General features: G+C 46.2%; 1 protein-coding gene across 1 annotated transcript in view; it reads right to left on the bottom strand.

Annotated features, from left to right (window-relative positions):
• Positions 1 to 24,049, bottom strand: part of METTL21C (methyltransferase 21C, AARS1 lysine) — a 142,425-nt gene extending 118,376 nt beyond the window's left edge. Inside the window, exon 1 of the mRNA XM_086934238.1 lies at positions 23,865 to 24,049. Within this exon, the coding sequence (XP_086790364.1) occupies positions 23,865 to 23,919 (55 nt within the window). The 5' untranslated portion in view covers positions 23,920 to 24,049. The remainder of the gene's footprint in view (positions 1 to 23,864) is intronic.
• Positions 24,050 to 24,179: the final 130 nt, after the last annotated feature.

The raw sequence follows: 24,179 nt of genomic DNA, 5'->3' as shown, positions 1-24,179 counted from the left end.
AATGATGATGTGACTGCCGGTAATAGGTACGCTGACCAAATTGCCCAGTTCTGTGCCCGACATCACATGTCACTCCAAATTGCGTTGTGGAGTGGAACCAGCTGCCAACTTATGTTGTTTGAGAATGTGTCAACGTGGGAAGAATTAAAAGATTTGCAACAGGCAACAGACAGACAAGAAAAAGGAAGGTGGGCCGCAAATGGGTGCAAGTTGAGAGATGATGGTGTAGTGGTAAATCCGACTGGGGTGCCTGTACTGCCTGATAGCTTGATCGACCCCATGATCAGAATGATACATGAACCAACACATATGGGAAGAGACGCGATGTGTCGAGTGTTTGACAAGGTGTTCTGTAATTCAAAATTCAGGAACCAGGCGGAAAGGCTTTGCCAGAGGTGCCTAGTGTGTCAGCAGTTCAATGCAGGGAAAAAGACTGTGGTAGAACAAAGTACGGTTGGAAAGGCAGTAGGTCCCTTTGTCAGAATGCAGGCAGACTTTGTAACCATGCCTAGGTGCAAGGGGTATAGATACATTTTAGTCATAGTTTGCCTATTTTCCCGGTGGGTGGAAGCTTATCCCGCTAAGAAAAATGATGCCATAACTACTGCAAAATTGTTACTCAGGGAGTTGATACCTAGGTATGGAATCCCAGAGACAATCGAAACGGACCAAGGTGGGCATTTTGCCAACGAAGTCCTAGAGGAACTCTGTAAGGCATTCAAAATGAAGCAAAGACTGCATTGTGCCTACCATCCAGAGGCTTCTGGAGTAGTGGAACAAATAAATGGCACCCTGAAATCCAGATTGGCCAAAATGTGTGATTCCACAAAAATGAACTGGATAGAGGCTTTACCCCTTGTGCTGATGAGTTTGAGAAGTATCCCGAACAGAAAGACTGGCCTGAGCCCCCATGAAGTGTTGATGGGAAGAGTGATGCGACAGGCATGGGTACCCGGACACAAACTGCTAAGCATTTCTGATGATATGGTGCTAGAATGCTGCAAGCAGCTGGGTGACCAAGTGCGTTCTATCTCTCAGCAGATTGGAGAGACAGAAGACGAGTGGCCAAAGACTCCAGCACACAAACTGCAACCAGGAGATTGGGTGGCGTTAAAGAAACACACCCGGAGCAGTTGCCTGAAACCCAGGTGGGGAAAGCCACGACAAGTGATCCTCGTCACTACAACTGCAGTAAAGTGTGCGGGCGTACCGAAGTGGATCCACGCCAGCCACACCAAGCGGGTAACTGGAGAAAACGCGACTGAAGCTGAAGGCAGCGCAGCTGAGGAAGCTCCCGAGGAGGAGAGTCCAGAACTAGCTGACATCGAACTGCCGAGCGCAAGTCAAGACGCTGAGTGGTTCCCTGCCGACGACCAGGTTCATGATCCAATACGAACCAGGAAATATTCCTACTTAGACAGTGAGTGGGATAGTCCAGGTGAGCTAGAAATAGACGAAGCAGATCAGGTCAACGAGAATCACATCACACCTGATCAGGAATTAGGCCAAGTAGGGTCAGATAAGGACACCGAAACTCCTCCTGAGACTCCAGAAAGTGGAGAGGGACAGTTAGAAACTAGAGCTGATGTTCATGCAGAAGAAAGCGAAGAGATCGAGGAGCATGAACAGGAACAGATAGAACTAGATCAAAGTGCTCAGACAACGGAAACGACAGTAACCGGAAATAAAAAGCAAGTGCGATTTGAATCTGAGCAGGGTCAGAATAGGGACCAGGCAGAAGAAGTAGATGAAAGACCTGGAACTAGTCAGACAGGCAGGAAAACAGAGGTGCCACAACAAAAAGTAAAGAGAGTGCACGAAGAAGGCCAAGTCTCCTCAACTACTGGGAGGAAAGGAGGCAGAAGTGCACCCCGATACGTCAAGAGACTAAGGCTCAGACTAAAGACAGTCGAAGAAAAACTGAAAGACCGAAAAAGGGCTGAAAGTGAAAGAAGGGCGGCCCAAGGAAAATCGCTGAGAAAAAGCGACAGACTAAAGAAACAGAACCGACTGTATCGAAGCCCTGAGTGGACTTACTTTGTGTTGGAGGAAATAGACGAACCACACCACAGTGGCAACAGTGACGAAGAGTCCATCGCTGATCGGAGTTCTGACGAAGACCCTCCTTGAGAGAATCTCGAAGTGAGCCTTTGGTGCAAAGAAACGAAGAGGGGTAGCAAAAGCCACCTGTAAGCTAAAAATGTCTGATCCGAGTGTCTCTGGAAGGTCCAGATGTGGGTGTCTTAAAACCTGCTGTAAAATATGCTTGTGTAGTATAGCCATGCTAATAATAATGTGGATAGCACTAACAGTTTTCCTACCTTTTATGATAAGCAAAAATCCAAATTTGTCCCCTACTGAACCAGAAGCAGTAGACGTAGGGGTTGTACAGACTGTAGAAACACCACGAAGTTTAGAAAGACGCGACAAACAAGTAGGCTTGACACACACACGACCTAATTTAGAAGCATCAGATGAGGATGGACTACACTTTCACAAAATGAGAAACAGGACGCATTTGAATGTTTTTGCTAACTTGTTGGTGCATTACGTAGAAGCTATGGAAATAGAAGACTGTTATGTCTGCATGAAGCTACCTACCTCAGTGGCTGAAGGCGTGACATACCATCATCTACCTTTAACCTATGGAATCTCCTGTAGTATATTAGCTAGCTTGTTCTATAGAAGCACTTTGCAGTACTATTATTCAAATGATGACGTAGTATTTTCTGAACTTCCTATTAGAGGACATTTGAACCGTGTACATACTACCAGTGACGTGACCCGTTATATGGGAGAATATTTTCTGACTATAGGGAACATAGATTTAGACGAAGCTAGACAATCTAATCTGACCTGTTCTCTGCAAGAGCAGGAAAAGATGTTTATAAAGATGGCAGACAGAAGGAGAGAAAAGTTTCAGAAAAAGGCAAATGACGAAAAGGATAGAGTCCCTAGGTGGGCTGAACACATGGATAACACCTCGCAAAGCGAAGCTAGTCCTGCCTTGTTGCTGGATTTTGAACGAAAGGGGAAACTTTGTATCCATAGGGAAAAGACAGAGTACTATAACAATGTATTCATCGGTTCCAGCGAGTGTGAACATAATTACAAGGTAATTGGAGGTTGGGGTTTCAAAAATGGGTCAGAACCTGTGTTTCCCGGAATATATTATATATGTGGGAACAAGGCTTATTTCAAATTGCCGGATCACTGGTATGGAAGCTGCTACTTTGGCATTGTTTTCCCGAAAATATACCATGTGAATAATGCAGCTGGAAGCGATGAAGAAACTAATGGCTTAGTGCGTAGTAAACGCGAAAGTGTAGGTGAAATTATAGGTGATATTTTTAGTGCACTGATACCTGGAATGGGGGTAGTTCTGAACACCCATAGAATCTGCAAATTGTCTACAGTAGTGGACCGGCTCTCAACGGACACTGCTGCTGGATTCCTGATGGTCAATACCGAAATGGTTGCGATCAGATCAATGGTTTTACAAAACCGTCTTGCCCTTGACACCCTATTAGCAAAAGAGGGCGGAGTCTGTAGAATGCTGAAAGCGCAACATTGTTGCACTTACATTCCCGATAAAAGTATCGAACTAAAACAATATGTGAAAAATATAACCAATTTGGAAAAAGAACTCAAACCATTGGAGGTTGACAGTGCCTGGACGAGACTGACTGGAGGTCTCTCCTCTATAGGTAGTTGGTTTACTAACCTAGGTAGAAATCTTTTGTGGAAAATACTGATGCCAATAGTTGTAATAGGTATAATTGTATTGATCGTTTTTATCTGCTGCAAATGCCAGAAGTGCAAAAAGAAGTATACAGTGAATCAGAGGGGGGTGAAAAGAAACATTGATGAACTAGAATTAGAAGAGTTAAAGAGTGCAATTTACAAAAAGGCGAAAAATCACCACTCTCATAGAGAAGCTGAAAGGAAACTCAACAATAAATTCGTTGAAATTGAGATGAGTGATGTGGATGAATGAGAAAAGTTGGCATCTGTTTCCTTCTATGTGGTGATGATAGTAAATATCATCAAAGAGGGGATTGATGGAGCAGGGATTCGCATGTAAAGCGCCCTGCTCGTAAACAAAACCCTTGCCTAAACTGTATAATCATATTAACACTGTTGTTCGTCATTTATTATACGTTTTCCCATACACGCGGGTGTCCCCAGGATGCTTGCTCGTATGTCTTTTTCCATATTAACGAAGCTTGCACTAAAGAATCGGCTGCCTCGCTGAAATTCAGTCTGCGCATGCGTCGGTCATACCCATGTGATGTGACGCACTCGCATTCTGGAGGGAGTTTGTGCTCATGCGCACTGTTGCAAAAATGGCCGCTTGACTCTCACCACGCTCTCCGCTTGCTACTGCTGCTTCAGCCTATCTGTCTTTCCGCACTAAACAATAATGCTATAGTCATTATAGGATAAGGGTTGGTTAGATTTTATCATGGTATACAGTGTGATCATTTTATATGTGATTTTAATTTGTTCTCGCTTACTTTCCATGTACCGCGTCTCTGGGGGCTGGGAGTGCGTAAGCTACGCCATCTTTGAAGCTCCTCTGGGTATTTCCATGTGACCTGGGAGAAACCCAACTGCGCAGAAGCTGAAATCAGCCAGCTGGCTCCCGAAGCCAAATGCGCCTGAGAAAACCAGCACATGATGAGGACACTCACCTTGAGAATAACTGACTTTGTTGCGATGTCCTGTGCACTCAGATTTTCTATTGTATTCTATGGATGGGAACGTGAACCTAATGGGCGGATAGAAAAATTTAAATTCCATGGTGGGAACGTTGAATTTTAGGGGGTGGTAATGACCGCACCACCTCTCCTGACCAATCAAAATGTGGGAAACTGTCACTTGCAACATTAGTGGGTGGTCTGAGGGACCCCAGAATGGTATAATTGCCCCAGTTTAGCTTAGGAAAATTGTCCGACTTGTCCGAGTAGCAGACCTGTCACTGACCCTACGAACTCTATAGGTGCTCAATCTGAAGTGCTGCGGAGCACTCTGTCCATACTTTCCACAAACTCCTAAGGGGTGGAAAAATCCTAAGTGCTGGCGAAGCACTTTGCTGGGAAATTCGAAAGCCCAAGCGGGGTTACTGGCGGATTATTTGCAGAAAGGGGTAACGCTGGCGTTGCTGTCCGAAGCTGTGGGTGTTGGTCGTACCTTGGTGAGCCCAGTCCTGATCCAAATCCTGAGGGGTATCCTGTCCTTACTGTCCGTGAGCTGTACCTGCTCACATTCTGGCATTCCTTCCTGAGGGTCCTTGTCCCCGTCCTACCAACTGACCCGTGGCCAGGGTTAGTCTTCTCTCTGACCTAGGTAAATATTAACCTGTGGGTTTGCGTCTCTCTCTCTCTCTCTCTCTATTTTTTCTTAATAAAGCACTCTTGCCTGTGATATTGCTCTATCACCTTGAGAACAAGTTATATGCAATCGTTGTAGAATTGTTCCATTTCTCTCCCCACCTTTAGGAAATTGCCAAACTGTTATATTGTATTAGTGTGTTCCAATTTTTCCCTTTCCTTTAGCTGATTGCAGTGAATTTAGTAAGAATAGTTTAAACATTTAGGTTAAGTACATGTTCTAGGTCCCATCCCTGTCCTATTGTTCCTAGTATAAAGTTGCAGTGACTAGTCCTGTTCTAAAATTCCTACCTTAGTCTTCCCATATATTCTAATGGTTATAATTCTAATACAAAGTTACTTGCTGGTGTTGATTTTGATGTTTGATATATTATTCTGCATATCGCTTATTGTCTTGGCATCTTCTCTTTGAACTCTTATAAAGTTTTAAACTTCATCAGGTGTCTGTGGTCATTTTACAGAAATTGTGGATAAGTATGTACTGAAGTATAAAGAATATATTTTATCTAGGTTCCCTGTCTACTATTTTCCCTTATAGCTCCAGGTCCGTCGGAAAGTTGTGCCTGTGGTAAGTCAGGTACATGGTAAGCAGAGGTGTAACCCAAACCTTAATTACTCATAGAAGCGTGCAGCGAATGCCATCACCCAGTTCACCCCAAATGTCAATGGTATATTAAATCTTATGCACGACAGGGCCCAGTGCGTGTAAGTAATTGGTGAATCAGGTGACACGGGTGAACTGCGTGCTCTATCAACAGGAGTCCTCATACTCACCTCTTCCACTCAATAACTATATGTTCTCTTTAATTCTGCTCAATATGAACTGTGTCGAATGTATGCCGATGACATTCAAATGTTCCTGAATTTACAAATGCAAAATCATGGTTGTGACTAGGTCCTTGGTAAGGTCTATTTCTAGTTGAAACCAAAGTGCACTGTGTGGATAGTCTTTCTTTTTTCAGAATATAGCAATTAGCTGTCTCTCAGTCTATAACTTTTTGTCAGTCAGAGCTTAAATCATGAATGGTAATTGCATAGTCTGCAGGAATAGGGAACCTCAGGACACCTCTGATGTAACAGAGACTTCCTACCAAAATATCTGCAAGACACCTCCAGCAAACATCCGTCATGGCTGGAGAGATGCAATGTAAGCGCAATGGCACTACGCAGCATTGAAATATCACTTTACTCCATGTAAGAAATGCTTCTATATAATTTAGGAACGTTGAACCAATGTGTCATATTGTCGGTGCCTCGTATGGGACGCTCTCCCACTTTTCTTGATACAGTCATTTCTTTATTTGGTATCTTTCTTTCAATATCCAGTATATGTCAGAAATACGTCCTCCTGGTAGGGAATTAAGGCAGGCCAGTCCCCCTCTGTCTCCAGACACTATTAGGATCTTTCGCAGAAGACATTGTCTCCCCTGTCCAAAATGAAGTCCATCAAATGCACTGGTATAACTTGTATGTCTAATAATGAAATACTGCCTTAGATTGCTGAGAAAACATATAGGATCCTTGGTAGTTTATTCAATTTTAGAAACATATTTACGCCCCACCCAAGAGATACAGAGGGCCAACTTTCATAGTTCTTTCATAGATCTGGTTTTAAGGGGTCAACCAATTAGTCTCTCCCCATTTGGTTAGTTGTGCTCCAGCCCAATTATCAAATTAAATGTAATTCCATTTAAACAATGAAAGGGACTGTAGTCTAGGCACTTCTTGGGATGGGTTCGTCATTTTAAGAACCACAGAAGTTTTGCTTTTTGGCTTCAAAGTCAGACACTCTCACAAATGATCAAGCTTCTCTAGTTCTGCTGGCAGGAAGCATACTGGGACCATGAAAGAAAGCAACATATCATCAGCAAGGAAAGACAGTTTGTGCTCTTTTCTTGTGAATGGGATTCTTCTAATCTTGGTCTGGGTCCTGCGCTTTAGGGCCAGTGATTCCACCACCAGGGCAAACAGAATGGGAGGGAGCGGGTAGCCCTTTATAGTGCCCCTCTGGAAGGAAAACTGGGAACCTCTGTCCATTCACCTGCATTGTCACTGTTAGCCACGTATACCGCATTAGGATCCAGTCCTTAATTCTTTCACCCAGTCAAATCTTGTCCAGGGGTGCTCCAGAAACTCTCCGTTTACCCGATATATTACTCTGCATCTAGTGATTATAATAAAGCCAGTGGTTTCTTTCTGTCCACTGTCTCCACCCAGTGGGCCAGTCACCTAATTATATCACTCCTTGTCAATGCTTAATAATAGCCAACCTGATCAGGGTATATCAAGATCAGCATCAGATTCTCCAATGTATTAGTCAGAACCTGTGTGAATATTTTTGCATCTGTTTTTTAAAAGTGATATAGGTCTGTAAGAGGCACCATATGCAAGGCTCTCTCTGAGGTTGGGTATGTAGCTTATATCTCCCTCACACACTTTAGAGGTTAAGCGCAAACGACATATGAAAGTATCAAAGAGGGTCACTAGTGACCGACCCAGCTGGAGAAGAATGATTTGTAGAAATATACGGGGAACAGTCCTGTCTTGGGGTTTCTTTAGGGGTAGTTTACAGGCATTCCCAGACTTCTTGTTGACCTCACATTAGGGATAAAACCGGACTTTTAATTTTGGTCCTTTATCCTACACTTCTGTTTTTATATATGTACAATTGGCAAAACGAATACATTTCTTTTTTGACACGATTGGGACATTTTTAAATCACTAAATTCACACTTCACGTATCACAAAAAAAACCCAGCTCCGCAGTAACCTGGCGTTGCAGCACACTAGGGTGGCATTCGGCCACTCCTGGTGGGGCCCAATGATGAATCATGTCACCAACTAGGTTGGCGAGTGAGGGCTTTCTGAACAACCTAATGAGGTTTCTCTCACGGTTGATCCTGGACTGTGAGTGTCATGACATGCTTGCTCTTTTTCTAGTCTTCATTGGTATGACGCTCTTCATTTGCACTGCGCCGTCACAAGTAGCACCCTGTTACCTGTTGAAATTGTTATATGAGGATTTTTTAATATGATTAATTCAATCATTACATTTTAATAACTTTTTCATATTATTTTACCTTGCATTTCTTGCTAATAGGAACGGCTATGCCTACACATCTGGTAGATCTATGTAAATTATTGCCTTTGGAACACTTTCTATATTAATGACTTCAACACCATGGGTCAGTATTACTAAAGCATCCGTTGCCTTGCGCGGCTATGCACGGTTTAGTAAACCTGAGGTAACACAAGGCAACGCATTTCGCTTCCATGCATTACATTGCTGCAGGAAGGTGTTCCATGGGTGGAGTGTAGGTGTTCTCATGCATGCATTTATGGATTGTGGCACATTTCTAGATTTGCAAAGAGTTGTAAACCTGGGAAATCATCAAAATGGTACCAGACCCAGGCATAACAAGGAGTAATATCTTTATTTCTCCTCATAACTTCCTTTTTCTATGCATTCTGCATCACACATAATAAAAGGAAAACGCCTTTAAGGATTGTTGCTGTGGAGGAAGGTGTCCCTTCCTGCAAAAAAACAATCCTGCGCATCACAAGGGTCCTTGCGTTGGTGCTAGGCAACACAAAATACGCCAGCGCAAGGAGGCAGCAAAAAGGCACCCTATGTTTATAAATTTATGAGGACTCCTTTTCACACAATGCAGCGCAGCAGATTGCCTTGCTGCACTCCATTGAGTGAAATGTTAGTAAATCTGCCCTAATGTGTTAACTCTAGCCTAAAAATATCCATCCTAGAACCAGCAGGATTAAACCACTACTGCTGCAAAGCTGGCCTCTCATGGAACTTACAAATTCAGAAAACGTGTTATTACTAACCCCAGTTGCACATTAAAGATAGCCAACCTCCAGGCACCCCCATTCTGGCCTCATGCACAACAAGGTACAGAAGCAGCTCCACTTACCATTTGGAATCACATAACAGGAACAGTAGATAATAGATGCTACTGCATATTGATTTTCCCAGAGCTTTTTGCTGACTCTAACCTGGTGAACTACAACATTTTACTGCACCATCTCCTGTCAGTGGCCACTATCTCAATGGAGAATTTAAGTGATTCAAAAACTCCATTTTGGACCAGAGTCAAAGATTAACAATAGGCGATCAATCATTCCTGGTTCATCGATTCACCAGCGTAGTGCCTCAAAGCTCCCCATAGTTGTTGCATTCTTTCAACATTTCTGATCCATACCTCAGTGTGGTGTAATTCAATTGATAGTGCAGTATTGTGTTGTCGTAGGGTCCTGATGTGCGATCTGAGAGTGATGGTGGGTCGTGACATTGGAGGGGTCGTGGTAGTAATGTGGCATATCAAGTGGTAGTGCAGTGGGGTTGGGTTGGGTACTAGCAGTATGGGGTTAGAACAATGTTTTTGCATAGTAGGATAGACTACAGTGGTGAAGTTGTGGTGGCTTAGGGGTGAGAATGGAAAGGTGTTTGACAGGTACTGTGGTTATATGGAATGCCAATACAATGCTGGGATTTGACTGCAGAAGTGTGCCTGGTGGTGTAGTGCTAGAGTTAGTCGTTTGGTACTTGGTGATAGTGTAGAGCTGAGAGGGGGGTAGTGCTGTGCTGATGGTTGTGATTGCAGATTTAGAGGGGTAATGCAGTGCTAAGCAGTATTATTATAATGAAGACATTGTTGGTAGTTGATAGTGCAGTGACACACAAAGATCGCGTGTTAACATGAAGTAATCGTGTGATGGTGGGGGAGTGGTATTACGGTAGTGCAGTAATAGGATGGTTAGTGGTCTCAGTCCAGTGACCCAGCCACGCATGGGAATCGTGACCAGAATGGCTGTCACATTGGTGTCAGTTCCAGTACCTGACCTCAACATGGCTGAGAAAACAGGACTGGGACTTATGTGTGGTTCATGTGCCTATGGCAACACCGCCAATTACAGCAATCAGAAAGCTACACTGTAATAGACCAGTGACAATTCATAAAAGCGTTGCTGACCAGATGAGTTCTTCTAATGCTCTAGCAGAAACATTCATTCAGAGGTACAATGCTGGCTCGCTCATCCAAAAAATGCAGGCCTTGAAGGTCGCAGGCCCATAAACAACCAAGTACCAATCTCAAACTATCAGATTCAATGTTTTTCTGCTTGTTCCCTTTCCTATGTTAGTAACTGAGTGGTTGGCAAGCATGATTTCAATCAAGGAGGCAAAGGGGGAGAGTTACAAACATTTGGCACTGGGTTAGCATCACATTTGTAACTGCAACATTTGCTTTCCAGTAGAAAAAATTCATTATTTGGAGGTTGTGATATGTATTTTGAACAGTGCCAACTTAAGGAGTTTGGATCCTTTGTGTAGGAAGGTGGATATCTGACTATGGTTACCCCGAAACTTTTTGCCTGGTGTTTAGCTGGTTTTTGACTTAGTTGGCCTGGGATCCTGCTATTCAGGGCCCCAGGCTGATTGCTCTCTCCTTAAAATGGACTCCATGTACCCTAGGTGCATAACATAATTGGAACTGGTTCACCTTATAGGCCCCTGTAACAGTGTACCCTAGGTACCCAGGGCATAGGTGCATCCAAGGCCTACCAGGGGCTGCAGCACGTCTTGTGCCACCCCTGGCCTGGCCTCCAGATTTGACACAACTGGCTGATCACTCAGCTGGGGTAAGTTGGTGTAATCACCTCTTACTTAGATATAGTATCCCTATATCTAACCTTAAACTGGACACATGTTAACCTGTAAGCCATTTCTATGGAAGGCCCCTGCAATCCTGGGGGCAGAGTGCATGGTTACATGTGAGATGGTGCTCTAGCATGAGCTGAGCCTGTCTGCAGCTGTCGGGACCCAATCCCTAAGCTGTTCTGGGATATTGCCATACCATATACTCTTAAGTGCATTATAATCCTCGCGGTTATATGCTATCTTTGGTTTGGCTTTATCAAAACATGTCGAGTAAGGTGTCATACGAATTGGAATACTATCCCCTCGCCAGTTCTGGCGATGGGGATAGCATTCCACCCTTCTAGAGGGACACGACATGTGTGTAGCCTTAACCCCGGTTAAAGTTAAACAGAGCCTCAGCATCACAAAATGGATGCTGCCACCACAGACACATGTCTGACCTCCTGCTGCTGGGAGTCCTTCCAGCGAGGAGGGCCTGGACAAAGGGTTTCCTGCCTGGGGAGGTGCGAGCACCACCCCAGACAGGGTTTTGTGTATTGGGTAGGACAGGGCTGAATAGATTGAGACATGCCTGGGGCACACAAGGTGTCCCTGTGCATAAGCCAGCCCAAACCGGTTCTGGGGCTTTCCAGCCCCAGTCCTGGCGAGGATCTGGACAAAGGAGAGGGGGTGTAACCACCCCCCTTCCTGGTCCCACCCATAGGGGAGGGACCTAGCAGGAGATCCACCACTCAGATTGGAATAAGAGTGGGAGCAGTGCCAATGCAACTCAGATCATCCTGAATCAACTTTACACGAAGAAGAAGACTGGACTTCGACATTCTGCTGCACAGAAGACTGAAGAGAATCTCCCTTGTGGCCTAGGAGTGGCCACCCTGTGAACACAGGTACCAACCAGCAACTCGACGTCTGCTTTGCCGCCGCCTCCCGCCGGAGCCCGAGCCCAGAGCCCGACAAGAACCAGACTCCCAGACCTCTCAGAGCCCGATTCACAGTCCCTACAAAGAAGGGACCCGTGGAGGCACCGAGTGACGTGGGACCGGACCTCTTGGAAGACACCCTAAAAGCTGACTGCGCAGCTTCTGAGGCATCCTCGACGTTGTGCTTTGGGGACTGAGAACCCCCACCACCGAGCAGCGCTTGCACCGAAGATCAGCCCTCCAGCATCTCCACGATCTGCGTGGGGCCCTTTTGCATTGTGCCACTCGACGCGCCATCCCGGCCACTAGCCACGTGGTCAGCGGCCATCTTGGCGACGAACCCGAAGATTTACACAGCAGGTCTGGTTGCTCCAGACCTACCCAAGCTCCTGTGAAAAGGAGCACCCGCTCTGACCTTGCTGGTCCGAGTGTTAAGCATCTTTCAACTTCTGCCTGGCTTGCCTTTGCCAAGGCCTGTTTGCTCTGATCAAGGTGCCGACACCGCCATCAGCGAGAAGCCTGCGTGGGACAGCTCGTGACCGACTCCTGGACGTCCTCGACCCCGGGTATCCACGTGGCTGCAGAAAGAAGCTACCAACAACGCCTGTTTGCACCCGACATCGCCTGGTTCCAATCTGGTTCCACGGTAGTCACTGGCTAGTGACTTTGAACACTGTCCCCTCTGCTTTCAGGTCTTCACATCTTCAGATCCACCCTTGGATCCACCGGAACTCTTCACATCGAGCCGCCTGCAGCATCTTCAGCTCCAAGCACCATCGACCAGCGTGACGAAACCCGACACTACTTCGACCCTGTGCACCCGCTTCCTGTGGGTGAGGTAACTCAGCTCCGCCGGTGCTCCTGCACTGGTACACATCCCAAGGGCCTGTGTTTTAAGTTTCAGCTCCGTAGGTCACTCGGAAGGTTCCTAACTTTCTAACTTTGTTCTTTTTACGCACCATAGACTTTGCATTGGAAAGTGCGTGCACTTTGAACACTGCACCCGAGTCCCGTGGGCCTCTCCCGACTTAGTCACTGCTAGTCTCGAATAGCTCCAGCGATTCCCAAGGCCCTAGGCCTCTTCACTTTCCTATTGGTATCTCTTATACCACTTTCTTAGTATATGGTTTAGGTGGCCCCTAGGGCTCATCCATATTGTGCAACTTTTGTGTATTTTAAACTGTCTTGTGATTTAACGCTTGTGCTTCTGTGCTCATAAAGAGTCCAGGGGATTTTATAGTTAATAAATCAATATATATTTTCAATATATATCTGTGTGGTGTCCCTTTCATTTGGTATTCAAGGGGGTTGTGTATGGTATAACAGCTGGCTTCACATGCCTTTCAGAGTTTAGCCTAAGACTGCTTTGTCCACGTTACCACTAGGATAACTGGTCTACAAGGTTGAATTACAACCATCATCATAAGGGTTGCTTGGCATGGTACAAAGTGATCACTAAGAATTAGTGAGCATTATATACCAGGCCAACTTCTCACATTGGTGAGCAGCGGATTGGGATCTGAGCTTGCTGTTGTTTTACCATTACAATCTTTGAGATTATCATTTGAAAGATCATACAGGTACCTGCTAGGTACATATAAAACAAGACTAGTATACTTAAGTTCTACTGAACTTAGTTGTTGTAGAGCAAAGGGAGTAGCACACCCTAGCTACAACTACTAGATAGGTTTAGTAGGTAAACACCAGTGTAGGTAGATTGCAACACATCCACCCACACTAGAGCAATGTCTGGAGCAGAGGGGTCCAGTGGACTTACTCCTGTTGAGAGTGACCCTCCAAGGGCACCATCCAAATTTGCTATTTTTTCCTTTAAGGAATTAAGACAGCTTTGTGTCTTAAGGGGTCTGAAGACAGGGCCTTCCCCTACTACAGACCACCTAAGAGAGCTCTTAGACCAATCTGAGACTCTAAAGCCCTCTAAGGCAAACCCCACAGGGGATGCTGAAGGAGGCCATCCTTCAGAGGATGACACTGTAGACACCCCTGCCCCTATCATCCTGGTAGATGAGGAAGCCTCCACCACTGGAGCTCCTCAGGTAGATGTAGAGGAAGAGGAGGAAGAGGAGGAGGTGGAAAGCAGTGAGTCAGATGATGACAGAGATAGTCAGGTGCTGGTCAGTAGACTGAACCAGGCTAACTTAAGCTTACTTGGGAATGAATCAGGTAACAACCCATTCAGACCCCCAGGTGGACTTAACCAGAAGCCTAGGAGGAGAAGGACTCACTCAGGTGACTCTGACAACTCCCATGCTTCTAGAGGTTCTCATGGTCACTCCAGAAAGGAGATGACTAGCCCTCAGAGAAGGGAACACGAGGCCAAGATGAGAGAGGCTGAGCTTAGGATCCAGAGGCAAGAGTTAGAGGTTGCCCTGGCTAAGGAGAAACTTGCTAGAGCAAGACAGCCTAGAGAGAGTGGATTAGGATCCACTGGTGGCAGCACTATCCAGAAGGATAAAGACAGGTCCTTTGATACAAGAAACCTGAGTAAGATTGTGCCCCCCTACAAAGCTGGGGATGATATCCACAAATGGATGACTGCACTTGAGAGAGCCTGCATGGTACAGCAGATCCCTCAGGAGCAGTGGGCAGCAATCTTGTGGCTCTCCTTTGAAGGTAGAGGCAGAGACAGACTCCTCACAGTTAGTGATGAGGATTCTAGAAACTACATGGTCCTGAAGAGTGCTCTGATTGATGGGTTAGGCTTAACCACTGAACAGTACAGGTTAATGTTCAGAGATACCCAGAAGGCACAGACTCAGGACTGGTCTGAATTTGTTGAGTGTGCCACTAAGGCTCTGGAGGGCTGGTTGCTGGGAAGTAAGGTTACTGACTATACAGGATTGTATAATTTAATTATGAGAGAGCAAATCTTAAGTAATTGTCAAAATCAGCTTCTACATCAGCACCTGGTTGACTCTGATCTGACCTCCCCACAAGAATTGGGTAGGAGGGCAGACAAATGGGTCAGAACCAGGATCAGGCCTAAGAACCAGGGTGGTGACCAAAAGAAAGAGACTACCAAGCCTCAAGAGAAGGGTGGGGATAAAAGTAAGGAAAAGACTTCCCAGGGCCCCAAAACTCCAAGAATGGGGGTGGGTCCCAAGACACTTCTACAACCCAGAAAAAGCCTTATTGTCATACCTGTAAACAGGTGGGGCATTACAAAACAGATAGCTGTTGTCCCAAGAATGGCAATAAGGAGAATATACCTCCAGGTAAGGCTCCAACACCTCCTGTCACTGTTAGCAGTGGTCCCCCAGGTGGTGGGAGCACCCCCAAGAATTTGGGTGGGTTTACTTTTGGAGGACAGGTGGACTCTGGCCTATCCAGGTCCCCTAACTCAGATACTCTTGTCTATGAGACTGGCATGGGGTTTGCCAATTTCACTGCTTGCCCAAACACTTTGAGCAAGTATAGACAGGAGCCCCTCATCAATGGTTTGAAAGTTGAGGCCTTCAGAGACACAGGGGCTAGCAACACCATGGTGGCTGAATGTCTAGTCCCCTCAAGGCAACTTTTACCTGATGCCAGATATCAGGTGACAAACATTGATGGCATAGAAACCAATCATCCCATGGCAGTAGTCAATCTTAGCTGGGGAGGTGTCACTGGCCCAAAGAGAGTGGCAGTGTCAGCAAACTTGCCTGTAGATTGCCTACTGGGTAATGATTTGGAAATCTCAGCCTGGGCTGAGGTTGAACAGCAAACCCATTCTAGAATGGTAAATCTCCATGGAAGGGTTAGTGGGGCTGTGCTGGCTACAGCCCCAATCCAAGATGTCCTTCCTGAAAAGGTTGGGAGGGCTGAGCAAACCTCAGCCCCATCTTTAGATAACCTCCCTCCTGGATAAGTAGCAGGGCTGTACTAGTAACAGCCCATACCCAAACTGAGTCTCCTCCTGAAAAGGTTGGTGGGGCTGTGATGGCCACAGCCCAAACTCAAACGGATACATGGGTAGTGAAGCCTGAAATGATGGATCACTCCACCCAAACAGAGAGCATTGAGGAGGAAGAGAAATCTCCCTCCCACCAGACTTTAGGAAAGGATCAGCCTCCTCAGGGAACTGATCTTACCCCTGATGAAGGAACTGTCCCAGAGGTTGTTAGGCCTGGCCTAACAGAGCCTCTGATGGCAGTGGACCCTTCTCAGGTGGGACCCAGTCTGGAGCAGGTAACCTGCCCCTCTCTACCTTGCCTTACTCAGCCCAGGGCTGCAGAGGACAAGAAGGACAGTGAGACCCAAAGGGCCCCCTGTCAAATAAAGCACCCCCATCCACAGATTAGGGGCACCGAAACTAGTAGCCCTAGTGAGGTGCAAACTTTAAAAACTCCTGAGGGATCCCCCTTAAAAGTAGTTAGGGACCTCCCCCAGATGGATATTGTTGGGCACAGCCAAACCTGGGACCCTAAGGGCCCAAACCTGAACTGTCCCTTCAGTAAGCCAAACAGAGGGACTCAGCCTCCAGCTTTAGGTAGCCAGAGGTTGACCCTGAGAGCACAGTGCAACTCAGTCAAAGAAAGAAAGGCACACATGGTGGAGAGTGATTGGAGGAAGCTGAGCCCTACAGAGGAGACTCACTTCAGTACTCCATCTCAACACCAGCCTTTGACTTTGCAAAGACACACCACAGGTAGAGATTCCCTATGGTGGAGACCCTCAGATACCCTTAGGGTGAGGGATTGCTTAGTGGACCATGAAACAGGGGGTTACCAAGCCAGAGCTGGTACTTCCTTATATGGCCACTTAGGCAATATAGGCTTACCTGGTCAAGGATAGCCTTATCTCCTTTCGTTTGGGGGGGGTTATGTAGGAAGGTGGATGTCTGACTATGGTTACCCCGAAACTTTTTGCCTGGTGTTTAGCTGGTTTTTGACTTAGTTGGCCTGGGATCCTGCTATTCAGGGCCCCAGGCTGATTGCTCTCTCCTTAAAATGGACTCCATGTACCCTAGGTGCATAACATAATTGGAACTGGTTCACCTTATAGGCCCCTGTAACAGTGTACCCTAGGTACCCAGGGCATAGGTGCATCCAAGGCCTACCAGGGGCTGCAGCACGTCTTGTGCCACCCCTGGCCTGGCCTCCAGATTTGACACAACTGGCTGATCACTCAGCTGGGGTAAGTTGGTGTAATCACCTCTTACTTAGATATAGTATCCCTATATCTAACCTTAAACTGGACACATGTTAACCTGTAAGCCATTCCTATGGAAGGCCCCTGCAATCCTGGGGGCAGAGTGCATGGTTACATGTGAGATGGTGCTCTAGCATGAGCTGAGCCTGTCTGCAGCTGTCGGGACCCAATCCCTAAGCTGTTCTGGGATATTGCCATACCATATACTCTTAAGTGCATTATAATCCTCGCGGTTATATGCTATCTTTGGTTTGGCTTTATCAAAACATGTCGAGTAAGGTGTCATACGAATTGGAATACTATCCCCTCGCCAGTTCTGGCGATGGGGATAGCATTCCACCCTTCTAGAGGGACACGACATGTGTGTAGCCTTAACCCCGGTTAAAGTTAAACAGAGCCTCAGCATCACAAAATGGATGCTGCCACCACAGACACATGTCTGACCTCCTGCTGCTGGGAGTCCTTCCAGCGAGGAGGGCCTGGACAAAGGGTTTCCTGCCTGGGGAGGTGCGAGCACCACCCCAGACAGGGTTTTGTGTATTGGGTAGGACAGGGCTGAATAGATTGAGACATGCCTGGGGCACACAAGGTGTCCCTGTGCATAAGCCAGCCCAAACCGGTTCTGGGGCTTTCCAGCCCCAGTCCTGGCGAGGATCTGGACAAAGGAGAGGGGGTGTAACCACCCCCCTTCCTGGTCCCACCCATAGGGGAGGGACCTAGCAGGAGATCCACCCCTCAGATTGGAATAAGAGTGGGAGCAGTGCCAATGCAACTCAGATCATCCTGAATCAACTTTACACGAAGAAGAAGACTGGACTTCGACATTCTGCTGCACAGAAGACTGAAGAGAATCTCCCTTGTGGCCTAGGAGTGGCCACCCTGTGAACACAGGTACCAACCAGCAACTCGACGTCTGCTTTGCCGCCGCCTCCCGCCGGAGCCCGAGCCCAGAGCCCGACAAGAATCAGACTCCCAGACCTCTCAGAGCCTGATCCACAGTCCCTACAAAGAAGGGACCCGTGGAGGCACCGAGTGACGTGGGACCGGACCTCTTGAAAGACACCCGAAAAGCTGACTGCGCAGCTTCTGAGGCATCCTCGACGTTGTGCTTTGGGGACTGAGAACCCCCACCACCGAGCAGCCCTTGCACCGAAGATCAGCCCTCCAGCATCTCCACGATCTGCGTGGGGCCCTTTTGCATTGTGCCACTCGACGCGCCATCCCGGCCACTAGCCACGTGGTCAGCGGCCATCTTGGCGACGAACCCGAAGATTTACACAACAGGTCTGGTTGCTCCAGACCTACCCAAGCTCCTGTGAAAAGGAGCACCCGCTCTGACCTTGCTGGTCCGAGTGTTAAGCATCTTTCAACTTCTGCCTGGCTTGCCTTTGCCAAGGCCTGTTTGCTCTGATCAAGGTGCCGACACCGCCAACAGCAAGAAGCCTGCGTGGGACAGCTCGTGACCGACTCCTGGACGTCCTCAACCCCGGGTATCCACGTGGCTGCAGAAAGAAGCTACCCGACAACGCCTGTTTGCACCCGACATCGCCTGGTTCCAATCTGGTTCCACGGTAGTCACTGGCTAGTGACTTTGAACACTGTCCCCTCTGCTTTCAGGTCTTCACATCTTCAGATCCACCCTTGGATCCACCGGAACTCTTCACATCGAGCCGCCTGCAGCATCTTCAGCTCCAAGCACCATCGACCAGCGTGACGAAACCCGACACTACTTCGACCCTGTGCACCCGCTTCCTGTGGGTGAGGTAACTCAGCTCCGCTGGTGCTCCTGCACTGGTACACATCCCAAGGGCCTGTGTTTTAAGTTTCAGCTCCGTAGGTCACTCGGAAGGTTCCTAACTTTCTAACTTTGTACTTTTTACGCACCATAGACTTTGCATTGGAAAGTGCGTGCACTTTGAACACTGCACCGAGTCCCGTGGGCCTCTCCCGACTTAGTCACTGCTAGTCTCGAATAGCTCCAGCGATTCCCAAGGCCCTAGGCCTCTTCACTTTCCTATTGGTATCTCTTATACCACTTTCTTAGTATATGGTTTAGGTGGCCCCTAGGGCTCATCCATATTGTGCAACTTTTGTGTATTTTAAACTGTCTTGTGATTTAACGCTTGTGCTTCTGTGCTCATAAAGAGTCCAGGGGATTTTATAGTTAATAAATCAATATATATTTTCAATATATATCTGTGTGGTGTCCCTTTCATTTGGTATTCAAGGGGGTTGTGTATGGTATAACAGCTGGCTTCACATGCCTTTCAGAGTTTAGCCTAAGACTGCTTTGTCCACGTTACCACTAGGATAACTGGTCTACAAGGTTGAATTTCAACCATCATCATAAGGGTTGCTTGGCATGGTACAAAGTGATCACTAAGAATTAGTGAGCATTATATACCAGGCCAACTTCTCACACTTTGGTAGGACATACTTTGGGGACCCACTGCCCGGGAAAACTTCAAGTTTATTACCCCTGTTCACATCATTCAAACCCTTGCAAAAAGTAAACAATTTTGGATTATTGCAGTTTAAGATACAGGAGCACCAAAGGCAGCTGAAGGCTCAAACTGCTGGCATCTGTCAAATTATACCACAAAATGCTTAAACATGCATTGATAAAGCCATTTCTTTTTTAAATTGAATCTAGTTTTTATAGTCTGGCAATAGCACTTTACCTGGAACTCAATGTCTAACCAGTCTATTCTTCTAATTCTAAAAAAGGCACAGGAGGAGTGACTTGGTGATTATTTAGGGAACTATTGCATGTTGAAATAATATATATGCACATAGAGCTTGAAAGGTAGCTCTGAATAACGGATATTCAAAATCAGGAAAACTCCCCTTTCACCGCTGTATTCTTTCTTCATCAAAGCAACAAACAGGAAAGTGACCTAACGATAGATTGAATTGATCTCAACCACAGGCTATCATTCCAGTCCAAACCACAGGTCCTAGGATCTTCATCATTATTTTTGGGTGAAATTTGATCATTTCCTCCTTAACATGACGTGTATTTATTTTAAAGAGCACGTTTACCCAGATGGGTATCTTGGCACTGAATAACAGATGTTTATCATTACCAAACTCAATGGTACTCATTTTATCGACCTCAGAAGGATGAAAGGCTGACTAGACCTGCAGGGATTTGAATCTGTGACCATGAGGTCGAACACAGGAACTTACAGTAGATGCATTAGTCCTCTAAGCCACCAGACCCAGCTAAACTAAAACCGGCCCTAATTCTATTTCTCTGCCTTGTCCTTCTCATGCTCTTTCTATGTGTACTTATCTGGCTAGATAGTGAAGTCCAGCTCTGCCGAGTAAGAGAAATTGAAGGGAGCAGAGAACAGAAGAAGAATAGAGAGGAAAAGACAGTGGTTAAGCAAGAGGTGAAGTAGAGGTAGAGGGGTAGGCATAGAGAGGAGGTAAAGAGATAGGTGAGGTAAAGTGAGATGCAGGGTAAATAGAGAAAGGCTAAATAGTCAGAAAAGATAGTGAGGCAGAATGAGAGAGAGGCACATAAAGAGGAGGAGAAATATAGGTAAAGTTTTAAGGTGAGGTAGAAAGTTCGAACGAGCTACAGGTAGGAATAAGAAAATTCTGAGAGAGGGGGTGGTGTATACCGAGGGTGATATAGGAAGAGGTAAGGTAGAAAGAGAGGAGATTTAGATAGGGGGTAGAGGCAGAGCGAGGTAGGGGGATGAGGTGGTGAGAGAGATACAAGGTAGTCAGGGCCAGTGGTGAGGTAGTGAGAGCGGCAAAATAGGAAGGGATTTAGAAAGGCAGTTTAGATAAAGACTATTGACCCAGAGTGAAAGATATACAGAGCGAGTGAAGGGTGGACAGAGACGAGGTGCTGAAAGAAAGGCGGTGAAGTAGGGAGACAGAGGGGAAATTGAGACAGAGAGAAGAGGTAGAAGTAGAACGATGCATAAGGTGATAAAGGTAGAGTGAGAGGTTAGCTCGAAAGGGTGCAACAACATATAGAAGGGCGGCAGAGAAAGGCAAGATAGACAAACAAAAGGAGAGAATGATAGAGAAAAGAGGTAGAGTCAGAGGTAAAGGTACAAGTAGAGCTACAGAAAAGGTAACAAGAGAGGAGTAACGTAGTGAAAGAGGTGAGGAAGAGGGAACAGATGTAGAAAGAGAGTGTGCGGAGGTGGAGAGATGAGGTAACGATGAAATGGAGAAGTTGAGAGGTTTGGTATTGAGAGAGAAAAAGACTGTTGGGAAGAGAGAAATGAGGTAATGAAAGAGATGTAAGGTATAGCGAGAAATTGGGAAAATAAGTGAGGTACAGAGTGGTGAGGCAGAGAGAGGACTCAAAGAGAAGCAGAGGAGGTGAGGTTTTTAAAGATGGGTAGGAAGAGAGGTGAAGTAAAGAGGGAGATGAAATTGAGAGAAGGGTGAAGAGGAAGAGGGTGAATGCATGGAAGAGAGATGGAAAATAGCAGTGAAGTTTATGGGTAGTTTTCAATTCTGCACCAGGTGCAATGGCATCAGGGCCAAGTGGTGTGAGGGGTCCACTGAACCCTGAATGTTGCTTTATTTTTCTACCTAATGAGTAGTCACTCCCCATTCTCTTTACTTGCACTAGGGCTAATGGCACACTAACCATGCCTCTGTGAATTGTAGAGAGGCGGTGTAGATGAGAGAGAATAGAGGTAGAGAGACAATGCTAGTGGGAGGAGTTGTAGCAATAGGCTCAGAGAGTAGGAAATAGTTACGTAAGAGCGTGAGAATGAAATGAACAAAGGTGGTGGAACGTAGAGGAGCATTTCAAGAGAGTGAGGTAGACATAGACTGAGTTGAAATAGCATAAAGGGGTAGGTACAAAGATATGTAGAGATAGAGAGAAGTGAAAGACGAGTGGTGAAGTGCTTTTGTGATTGTTGTTAATAATCGAATAAAGCTTTGAAATTGAATTGAGTGGTGAAGTGGAAAATGTGAGGTGAAGTAGAGCGACATGACACAGAAAAATTATTTGTAAACTTAATTGCCACCAACTGCTTGAGCGGTACAAAAGGGGGCGGTGATGGACGGAGCATCTGAATCAATCAAAACACTCACACCCAGCCAAAAGATCGGGGGTGGCAGAGTGGGCTAAAGAACGGTGATGGATTTTACCCAGATCTTTTGACTGGGTGTGAGTGTTTGATTGATTCAGATGCTCCATCCATCACCACCCCCTTTTGTACCACCAACTGCTTGAGAGCACAAAAGTTAAGTTTGGGCAAGCTGAGCATGCATTCTAAGATTCTATGAAGTAACTGTGTACAGCCTTCAACGTAAATAAGAATCTGGGGACAGATTTATCAAAATGTCCCATAACCCAGCGTAGCTAGACACCTTGCTACACTGCGTTGCGAGACAGGGAGAAGCGGGAAATGTGGTAAATGTAACATTATATGGCGCATTCCTGTCCTCTACTTGATCTGGCGCACTATCTGCTGCCTCGCGGCAATGCAGGTATTCTTGACTGCATGCGTTGCAGGCAGGATTGTTTTTGTGGAGGTAGGTACACTTTCATGCACAAAAACAATCCTCTGAAGCGTTTCACACATAGGAAGAGGAAATAATGAGGAGGAATAAACATATTTCTCCTTGGAGATAAATATATTTCTCCTCGTTACGCCTCCCCTGGTTAGGTGTAGCATTTTGACGCATTCTTAGGTCTACCACTCAAAGTAAATTTAGGGATGTGCCAAATTCCATGCATGGAAGCGTGGGAACACCCACGCTCTACCCATGGAACGCCTCTCTAGGGCAGAGTAACGCAAAGGCAGTGACTTGCGCTGCCTTGCATTACTCCAACTTTACCAAGCCACGCAGCGCCATGCAATGTGGCCCGGCGTGGCTTGGTAAATCTCGTTCTAGGTTTTGCATTGCTCTGCGTCCCCTTGTACGAGTGATGCAAAACCTTTGCTACATTTGGCCCCTACTTTTTTATGCTCCCTCTCCTTATGGCGGGACTTCTGGGACCTCCTGATCACTTTTGCAAGGTGGTGACCGCTGGCAGATGCCCACTTTGTCCATGGCCTAAAGCGGCTCTCGATTAGTCCATCCCGAACATACTCGAGAAATACAGACAAAGACAAATGAGAATGTAGATTTTGGCCAGAAAGCTGAAGCCGTTGTTGAAGTCTTGGAAATATTATCCCAGTGATATCATTTTTAAAAATTCGGCGGTGGGGAACGAAGGCTGAAAAACTGTTCAGAAATACACTTAAATGTTGATATGCCTCATAAATCAATTGATAAACGTAAACGGCTGCTTACTAAAACTAATAATATTGTGAAAAAAAACGTACTCCTGCCACTGCTAACAGTGATCAGTGCAGTAATGCAAGTATCCAGGGATGTCATTTTACACTCTTACTACACACGAGTATTGTCTCAACAACTAATTAGTTAGTAAGATCCATGTCAATGTTCTCAGTTAATATTTGTTAAGCATTTATCATGAACAATATTGTCACAATGCATAACATTCAACATGCATTCTCACTCAAGGCAATGAAGTGCAAAATAATAGCAGCAACAACAAAAAACTGCATGAACTATATTATCTTATTAGAAGAATATGTAAAATAATCATAAATAAACGTGACAACCATCTGTAAAGGGCACCAAAAGGGAAAAGTAAAAGATCTGCATCTATATGACCCTTCTGGTTTGGGGGGCATGCCTCCTTGCCACAATCGGGGTTTTACTGACCTGTTTCTGCCTCTTGAGTACCATTCACCTCTTCATCTGGACGCCGAGCATCCATCGTTAGATCGCTGTACCGGTGAAGCAGACAGGAACTGCTAGGCAGAGCACAGCTTAACCAATGCGCGTGCCCCGTTCCAATGGGTGTTCAGCTTGCTACCCTCCCATATCGCTGCGTCCCCCCTTGTTTTATAGCTCGCCACCTAACGCAGACAACACCTGCTCCCGATCACGTTGAGCGGCAGAAGCCCTGGCATTTCCTAAATACCTGCGGGCTTTTCTCTAGTAGTCACAGTGCCTGTGACCGGGAGGTGGTTGGTG

The sequence above is a fragment of the Lissotriton vulgaris genome, chromosome 8 (genome assembly GCF_964263255.1).
Source record: "Lissotriton vulgaris chromosome 8, aLisVul1.2, whole genome shotgun sequence".
NCBI lineage: Eukaryota > Metazoa > Chordata > Amphibia > Caudata > Salamandridae > Lissotriton > Lissotriton vulgaris.
This window is presented reverse-complemented; position numbering and strand designations above follow the sequence as displayed.